This window comes from Arachis duranensis, chromosome 8 (genome assembly GCF_000817695.3).
Source record: "Arachis duranensis cultivar V14167 chromosome 8, aradu.V14167.gnm2.J7QH, whole genome shotgun sequence".
Classification (NCBI taxonomy): Eukaryota; Viridiplantae; Streptophyta; class Magnoliopsida; order Fabales; family Fabaceae; genus Arachis; species Arachis duranensis.
The window spans coordinates 35,893,989-35,903,953 of NC_029779.3; the positions used below are offsets into that span (position 1 = coordinate 35,893,989).

The 9,965-nt window shown below is 33.0% G+C and overlaps 1 protein-coding gene across 2 annotated transcripts; it reads right to left on the reverse strand.

The window, feature by feature from the left end:
• Positions 1 to 2,098: 2,098 nt before the first annotated feature.
• On the reverse strand, positions 2,099 to 9,757 carry LOC107462337 (BURP domain protein RD22). Of its 2 annotated transcripts, none has more exons than XM_016080914.3 (3): positions 9,615 to 9,757; positions 9,348 to 9,462; positions 2,099 to 3,214 (listed from the first exon to the last, which is right to left on the reverse strand). In XM_016080914.3, exons 1-3 carry the CDS (start codon positions 9,654 to 9,656, stop codon positions 2,343 to 2,345), a joined length of 1,029 nt encoding a protein of 342 aa, XP_015936400.1. In that variant the 5' UTR covers positions 9,657 to 9,757; the 3' UTR covers positions 2,099 to 2,342. The 2 variants fall into 2 exon arrangements, with proteins under 2 accessions (XP_015936400.1, XP_052108649.1); XM_052252689.1 differs by lacking the exon at positions 9,615 to 9,757 and adding an exon at positions 8,474 to 8,778.
• Positions 9,758 to 9,965: the final 208 nt, after the last annotated feature.

Here is a 9,965-nt window from a genome sequence, read left to right on the forward strand (position 1 = left end):
CACACAGAGATTATCAACTCAAAATAGGTTAAATATTTGAAAAAAAAATCTTCATGCAGTGGCTTATTTCTTGAATCCTACTTTCTTTTTTAATGAAAATTATAAAGAAGCGGCTGATGTCATGTGAAGTTTACTTAATCTTGTTATATTATATTGCAAGATTAACAATTTAGATTCAATTGAGGCAATAAAGGAAGAAATACATTTATATAGAGATCAAAAGAAAAGTTTCAATAGGTTAGAAGTTATTCGAGCTGCAAAAATTAAACTTCAACCTAGTAATAATGTCTATTTGATAGTAACTTGTTATATATTTTCATTTTCTTAATTTAATAACTAACAGTATGGTTATGGATTTATAACTTATAAATAAATGGTGGAGGTTACGTTGTTCGATGGTTTTGCTGCATATTTGCAAAAGATAACCGTTTGTATTTTTAGCTAAGCATCTACTTCTTCAAGATGTGAAAGAAATTAGAGTCTTTTTTTATCAGATTCATAAGAAAAGAAGAAATAGATTAGAGCATGGTATACTAAATGATATTGTATCTGTTATATATAGTTTGCATCTTAATAAATCCAGGTAATACATATTTTGTACTTTCATTTCATAACATTGGATTTTGTGTATTTAATATGTTATGTTATTTTTCATATATTGTATTTAATTTATTAAGAAAGAAAAAAGTAAAAGGTGTAATATGATATAATTGATTATGAAAATATCAATTTGGTTGATTTTTTGGTGACGGAAAAGATTATTGAAAAAGAATTTGATCTTTCTAATAATGTTAAAAACTTGCTACGCGAGCATTATATATAGTTTATTTTATGATTATTTATTAGAATGATTTAATTTTTAACTTATTAATAATATATTGTCTATTTTGTTAGATGATATTAATGCTGATTTTCATTAAAGTGGTGGTTGCAGTGGTGGTGGTAAGTCTTTATGCGTTGCATCATTTGATTTTTTTGGATTAAGTGGAGAAAATAAAGGTAAAGATAATTTCAGCAAAGTAAATTTGCAACAAGTTTATGTTGGCATTTTATGTTTAGGTTTTTTTTATTATTTATAACATTGTGGTTGATGTTATTATTTATAATATTTTTAATTTAGATAATATTTTAAATTTTATATTAAACTATAATTATATTTTAATGTGTTTATTTATATTTATTTATTATTTTATTATAAAACGATTATTCTCATTGAACTACATTTAAATTAGTTAAATTAATGAATCAATAAACCAATAACTTAAGCAATTCGATGATCAATTCAATTTTTAGAACCTCGATTATATATTATAGTAATTTTATCAATTTTTCGATAACAATGAAATTTGTATTAAAGTATATCATCATCATATCTTAACATAATTTGTTGTTCATATGTAAGGGAAAAATACCCTAATACCGAAAAAATAAAATGAAAAACAACTACAACTGTCCAATAACTTCTAGAAGACTATGTCTTCTTGTATAACTCGAGAAAGATATACATTTGGACTCAACCATTTGGCATAAGTCAACTTAGTCTGTACTCTCCTCTTTTGCAAGAACATTGGTTATTCTTTTATTGTCCTTTGAATCAAACTAAAAGGAATAGTTCAAGGATATACTGGGATTTAAAATAAATAAAAAAATCCAATTATATCTTTTTCAACAAGACCTATTGAAAATATAAAAATTGAACATCAAGAAAGAAGAATTTTTATTTTATATAGTATATTTTGAAATCTTCCAAAAAGTAAGAATATAGATTACATAAAACGGTAATGTTAAAAAAAAATAAAAAAAAATAATCAGAATTTATTTTATTTAGTATTTATTAATTATTTTATTAATAAATGTATAATTTAAAAAAAAAATTACAAAATTAATTTTTAAATAATTTTTTATAATTTACAAAAAAATTATATCGTGATTAGTTGATTAGATTAATAAAATTTAGGTTAGATTAAAAATTAAAGTGAACTATGATAAGCTAATTTATATAATTTTATTTAATAATAATAAAATATGCCACAAAGAATAACTATTCTTTTAATTTAAAAAGGGTTGGATATAATTCAACAAAAAAATTATGCAAAAATTTTATCAAAGGCAACATCATTACTGCATACCTCATTACATAATTATGCATTAACAACTTGTAGAAGTTTTTACAGCACCTTGCACTCTTGCAGCACAACGTAGCCAAACTTCTAGAACACATTATTATAGTTGGGGTACATTCAAACTAACACACATACATATATATTACAATAACGTAGTAGACTTAGTACTCGCTATATATGCAAGGAGACACACTTTCAACATCATAAGGAGGGCATTACTTACATGTCATCTTTCAGGCCGCTGAATTGAGGTACCCAAATAACATTATCAGTGGGAAGAAAATGACAAATGGGAGTGGTTCCACGCTTAGTATTAAGCATCTTGAAGGCAACATGATTTGATGGCCAGTGAGCAGTATCGGTGTGACAAACTACTATTGCTTTAACTTTTGTTCCATCATTAGTTGCCATCAATGGAACACTATAAGACCTTGTATCTGTTTTGTGGCAATAAAACACAGCATATGGGTAATTCATTTTGTGGCACACCACTGCTTTTTCACCATTTTTCTTCACTCCTTCCGCCACAGTGTACTGCCGATCTTGTGTTTCCCTTTCGAATTCAGTTGAAAGTAGCCTTATGTTTTTTCCAAGTTGTGAAACCGCGAAATCGAGTAGCGACTCTAAAGAAGTTGCACAATATTTTTCTTCTCCGTGCATAGTAGGGCTCTCGCAAAGCGCAAGTGTTTTTTTCATTGATTCGGCTTCGGTTGACTCAGCTTCTATGTTAAAGCGGTTCAAGATCTCGGGGAGCCTGCTGCTAGAAAATGGAATGGCCTTTGCGATTGTGTCCGGTAAGAAAGTGAACACATCCGAGGTCTTTATACGTCCTAGGATGAGTTTTTTGCCGGGAAGAAGATCATGCTCAAAGAAAAATGCGCCATTGGGTATCGTAGGTTCGTTACTTGTGAGATGGTCACTATGTTTGTTGTGGGAATACAACGGAAATGTTTTATTAAAGTCTTCACTCTCTTTGTCGCCATCATGATGAAGGTCGAACAAAAACGCACCAATTGGTATTTTGAGTTTATTGCTTGTGGTTGCTTGTTGCTTAACATGGGTGCTTTCCCTTCTCATCCAATCCCAATTTCCTTAAAGTTGAAACCAATCAAATAAAGTGTGAATAGTTTGCATAATTAGCTTCTTCCATTTTGAGAGTTTATAATGATAAAGACTCAAAAATAAATTAGTTTTGCATATTTTAAGAATTTAATTTCGAAGTAGTGTGAATCTAAAATAAATTTGTATATTTATCTAATTATATAATGATATGTTAGTAAAAATAATTATATTTTATTTTGGATCTTGCTAAGAGCAATGTTTTGAATGAAGAAATGAGAAGAAAGTCACAAGGTACATCGACTACACATTTAGATGTTCTTGTTTCCGAGTCTACGGGGAGAAACAAAAGTCGAGGTCCTAAAAGTAGAGATCAAAGCAGAAGCAAGTCTCGAGGAAAGTTCAAAAATATTGAGTGTCATCATTGTGGTCAAAAGGGACATATGAAGAAATTTTGTTGGCAACTAAAGAAGGAGAAAGCCAAGGCAAGTAAAGACAAGAGCACAAATAAAGATGATGGTAGCAAGGAAGACAAGGTTAATGTAACTCATGATGATATTCTTCTTGTTGAAGAGTTTGAATCTATTAACCTTGTTGATAATAGCACTAGTTGGGTGATTGATAGTGGTGCTTCTATTCATGTTACATCTAGGAGGAATTTGTTTACGTCTTATACTCCTGGTGATTTTGGTGACGTGAAAATGGCTCATCAAGGTATTTCAAAATGTGCCGGTGTTAGACAAGTTTGCTTAGAAACCTCCAACGGTACCAAGTTGACTTTGAAGCGTGTGAAGCATGTTCCAGATATTCGGTTAAACTTACTTTCTGTTGGTAAGTTGTGTGATGAAGACTTGGATAGCTCATTCTCTCGTGATAGTTGGAAACTCACCAAGGGTTCCATGGTTGTTGCTAGAGGTGCTCGACACTCTACTCTTTATTTAACTCAAGCAAAGATTGTGAAAGATGTTGTTAATGCTGCTGAGTTTGTTGATGAAACTGATTTATGGCATAAGAGATTATGTCATATGAGTGAGAAGGGCATGAATATGTTATCCAAGAGGAATCTTTTATCTGGTTGTAAGGTTGCTTTGCAAAAGTGCAACCATTATTTTACTGGAAAACAAAATAAAGTTTCTTTTAAGAGCCATCCATCTTCAAGGAAGCCAAAGATACTTGACTTGGTGCATTCTGATGTATGTGGACCGATGAAGACCAGAACACTTGAAAGATCTATCTATTTGGTAACCTTTATTGATGACCATTCTAGAAAATTATGGGTTTACACTTTGAAGACTAAAGATCAAGTTTTGAATGTGTTCAAGCAATTTCAAGCTTCTGTTGAAAGAGAAACTAGAAAGAAGTTGAAATGCATTCGTATTGATAATGGCAGTGAGTACTTAGGTCCATTTGATACTTATTATAAAGAGCATGGTATAAGATATCAGAAGAATCCTCTGAAGACTCCTGAGTTGAATGGCTTGGCTGAAAGGATGAACAAAACACTGGTTGAAAGAGTAAGGTGCTTATTGTCACAGTCTGGATTGGCAAAATCCTTTTGGGGTGAAGCTTTGAGCACTGTTGTTCATGTCTTGAACTAGACACCATGTGTTCCTTTGCAATTTGAAGTGCCAGAGAAGGTATGGTCAGGTAAAGATGTTTCTTATGATCATTTAAGAGTCTTTGGATGTAAAGCTTTTGTTCATATTCCCAAAGTTGAGAGATCTAAGCTTGATGTAAAAACTAGGCAATGTATTTTTATTGGCTATGACATAGATGAGTTTGGTTACAGATTTTATGATCCTATTAGCAAGAAGGTGATTCGGAGTAGAGATGTTGTCTTTGTTGAAGACCAAACATTGAAGGATGTTGATAATGCAGAGAAGCTAATGGTTCAGAGTAGTGATAATTTTTCTGACTTGGATATTACTCCCTCTATGCCTATGGTAGAAGATGGTAGAGTTGAAGCTCAAAATAATGAGCATGATAAAAGTGCAGGTGAAGATGGAACAGTTGATCCGATACTTGATGAAGTTGGTGATGATGATCAAGATGAACAACCAACTTTGGAAATTCCTGCAAATGCACTCAAAAAGTCTACAAGAGAGAGGAAGCCTTTGTCAAGGTATTCTCCACATGATTTTGTTTTGTTGACTGATAGATGAGAACCTAAATGTTTCGAAGAGGCTGTTGAAGATGAAAGCAAAGCTCAATGGCTTGAAGCTATGGAAGATGAAATGAAGTCCTTGCTTGAGAATGCTACCTATGAGTTGGTGAAGCTACCAAAGGATATGCGAATTTTGAAGAACAAATGGGTATTCAGAATCAAGAATGAAGAACACAATCTAAGCCTCGGTATAAGACTAGATTGGTTGTTAGAGGTTTTAGCCAGAGAAAAGGTGTTGATTATGAGTAGATCTTTTCTCCTGTTGTAAGGATGTCATCCATTCGTGCTGTGCTTGGATTAGCAGCGTCTCTTGATTTGGAGATTGAGCAAATGGATATGAAGACAACTTTTTTTCATGGTGATTTAGACAAGGAGATCTACATGGAGCAACTAGAGGACTTTGTTGTTAAAGAAAAGGAAGATTTTGTGTGCAAGCTTAAGAAGAGTCTTCATGGGTTGAAGCAAACTCCAAGACAATGGTACAAGAAGTTTGAATCTGTTATGTTGGAGCATGGTTACCGTAAGATAACTTCGGATAATTGTGTATTTGTGCAAAAATTTTTCCGATGATGATTTTATCATTCTTTTGCTTTATGTGGATGATATTTTGATTGTGGGTAAGAATGCTTTGAGGATTAATGAGTTGAAGAAGTTGAGCAAGTTCTTTGCTATGAAGGACTTGGGTCCTGCCAAACATATTTTAGGCATGACTATTACTCGTTTTAGAGATTCCAAGAAGCTTTATTTGTCACAGGAGAAGTACATAAAGAAGGTGGTTTAAAGGTTTGGCATGAATGATGCCAAATGTGTTAGTTTTTTTGCTCCTCATTTTAAGTTGAACACCAAGCAGTGTCCAACCACTGATGAGGAGAAACAAGCAACGAATGAAATTTCTTATGCCTCAACTATTGGAAGCTTGATGTATGCTATGGTGTGTACTAGACCAGACATTGTTCATGCGGTTGGTACTGTGAGTTGTTTTCTCTCTAATCCAGGTAAAGAACATTGGAATGTTGTTAAATGGATTATGAGATATCTCAAAGATACAACTAACTTAAGTTTGAGTTTTGGTGGTGAGAAACCTTTGCTAGTTGGCTTTACTGATGCAGACATGGCAAGAGATATTGATTTTCGAAAGTCTACTTCAGGTTATTTGGTCAAGTTTGCAGGGAGAGCTATTTCATGGCAGTCAAGGCTACAGAAGTGTGTTGCACTTTCTACCATAGAGGCAAAGTTTATTGCAGCAACTAAAGCATGTAAAGAGTTGTTGTGGATGAAAAAGTTTCTTGTAGCACTTGGTTTCAAGCAAGACCGTTATGTGTTGTTGTGTGATAGCCAAAGTGCTATTCATCTTGCCAAGAATTCTACTTTTCATTCAAGATCTAAACATATTGATGTTAGGTATCACTGGATACGGGATGTGTTAGATTCCAAGTTGTTGGAACTTGAAAAAGTTCACACTGATGACAATGGTGCTGATATGATAACAAAAGCATTGTCAAGAGATAAGCTTGAAACATGCTGTTTGATCACCAGAATGGCGAGGGCCTCCACCTAGTCGAGAAGGGAGAGATTTGTTGGGTTTTTTCTCTTCTTTGTGAGGCCCAAGCCCAACTTTTTGGGGATGTATTCTTGCACCGTAGTGTCACAACCCTAATTCAATTTTTTGAGGTCTGAAAGAAAGAGAGTAGCCACTAAAGAGAGAAAGAAGAGGGAAAACAGAAAATTTATCCAAAGTAGTAAATTTCAAGTGGTAGTTTTGCATTAGTTCACCGTTGGATCGGCTTGAAATTTGAAATGTGTATTCCTCTCATTTTTTTCTTGATTTTGGTCGGTGAAAATGTTGATTGGAGGTTTGAAGTGGGAGAAATTAACTTTGAAAGAGAGAACTTAGGTTTTCCGTTTTTTTATAGAGCAGCAATTTCTGAACTGCAGTTTCTCATTTTTTCACCGTTGGATTGATGTGAAATTTGGACTGTAGATTCTTCACATGTTGTTCGTCATTCTTAATGGTGAAGATTTTAATTGGAGATCTGAAGAGGGAGAAATTAGCTATGACAGAAGCTCTATTTTTTGGATATATTTCATCTTCTTGCTTCTCAATTGTAAGCTTTGGTGATTTGATATTTTGGCTGGTTATATGCACGTTTTTGTGCTTTGTTTGAGACTCTCTTGTACCTTATTTGATTATAGTAGAGCTATTTCATTGTTCTGGACGGTGGTTTTTACCTCTCACATTGATGAAGTTTTCCATGTTAAAATCTCGGTATGTTCTTGTTATTGATTTACTTGCTATATTTGCTTGTTATAGTTGCTGCCATATTGTATTGTGAGTGCTTCCATATTGTTCTTGTGTTGGATATTTGTGTTATTTCTGCTGCTTCCATATTGTTCTTGTGTTGGATATTTGTGTTATTTCTGCTGCTAAGCTCTTTCATCTACTAAGTTCCGAAATTCAGCTTTCGTTGAGAATCTATTAATAGTAGTTTGCTTCTTATAAGACCAAGAAAGTAAATTAGCTCAAAGATAAACACAAAACTCAGACATAGATCTCCAATTCTCAAGATCCGAAATCATATCCGAATATGAGAAATTGAGAACCCATAAAGTTTGAAATTTTGGCATTTATGGAAGACTAAACCCTACTCTTTTGTGCCTAAAGATATCTTAGAATTTTTTTAACAACATCCAATGTGACAATCTTGGATTATGTATGAATTGACTGACTTTACACACTGTATATAACGAGTCACTACAAGAAAAAGATTGAATAGCGTTGAATTTAACATCAGAGGTTAGCGGTGGCTTTATCGACGAATTTTGTAATAAATATGTCGAATAAAAAATGTATCGTCGGATTCAGTTTTTCAACAGTAAATTTACCGGTAACAAATCAAGAAAAAGGTGAAATAATTGGCGCCACGATTACTGTCGGATTTAGGGTCATTTTTCCGATGGTAAATGTAATTAGTTGAATACAGCGTTTTATCTACTCGTTGATATGTCGATAAATTCGACGGTAATGCAAGCAGCACTGCCTTATTGATGTAATCAAATTATAAGCCAATTAAATAACTAGAAAAACTGATAGGGAGTTTCAAGAATGCATAGAAGAGAGAAAATCAACCTGTCCAAGCACGAGGAAGCAGACTCTAGCCATGGGTGACAGCAGCGACAACGAGAGACGCACTGGAGCAAAAAGACGCGACAACGCAGAGTAGGGACGACGCAGTGTTGGAGATGCATCGGAACTGGCGAGATGAATTAGAGGAGTTGCCTAAAGTTTTGGGAACGGTTTTTCGATCTACGACAACGATTTTTGACCGTTGCGAGAACCTTTATTTGTTGTAGTGAGTCGGCGATCGTGACTTCTGGACTCTGGAGTTTGACCGTTTGAGATTTCAGGAGAGACTGACTGGTGAGGAAGAGTTGCTGAGTGACATTGAGAGTGAACGAGAAAGAAAAATTTAGGATTAAGGCCACTGTTAACGTGATTTGGAAAATTTAAAAAATTAGCTTCTAATCTTTTAATAAATTATACATTTACACATTTTAAAAATTTAATTACAATATAATCTAACTATGATTAAGATAATAACTCAAATTAAAAGTAAATATTTAATTAAGATGTGACACATCATAAGAAATAATTTACATATGATTTTAAGAAGGGTCGGATAGAATTCACCATATTTTAATATTTTTATTGAAACAAATTACCGAACATGCTAAAAAATATTAGAAACATACATATATGTGGTTATTATTCATGTAAAAATATCTGTTTTTAAGATGAAAGTTAATATACAAATATATATTAAATAATTTAATTAAATATATTAAATTATTTAATAATTTTAATGAGATATTTTTAGGTAGGTAATTACCTAATAATAAAATTAAGGACTTAAAACAACATTAATTAAAGAAGAGGAAACTTTCTAGAGTTGAAAAACTAGCTGAGATGTATAGTAGTAGTTGAGAATATTCATGTAACTCACCAGGCTGCACGAGAAGGTCCTTGAAAGCTTTAGGCATGGGAGTGTTAGGCCAGAGTGTTTGCCAGTAATCTTCAGCAGGCAGTGATGCATGCACATGGCTTCCCAGAATTGCAAGCTGTCAAAATTTTCAAATCGGAACAAATAATAATAGTTTGAGTAGCGAAGGAAGCAATAAATATTAACCTCATAATAATTAGATAAGGCTTCACATTTTCTTTCTTTCTATTTTATTTTTATGTTCCCCCTATTTTAGAGAGATAAACTTACACAAAAAAGTGCTGAAAGGGGTAGCAGATGACTGGACTCCATTTTGTTTAGGATCGAAGTGATACTGAGTGTGCAACTAGAGAGGGACAATTTATAGAGGGAAATTTCTCCTTCTACAGTTCTATGAACATGTGTAAGCGTGTAACACGCATGCAAGTTGTATAATAATTGCACTCCTCTTGTCACGAATATCGAAGCATGGACCAATGAATTGAGTGAGAGTGACAATGGAGCCCAATATAATGTTTCATGTGGTAGGCCTTTCTCAGGCGAATTTCTTGGTTTTATTTATATTTGTCTTTTATTCAATTAATGAGACAATTAGTTATTTAGATATTTTGATTGAGGTAT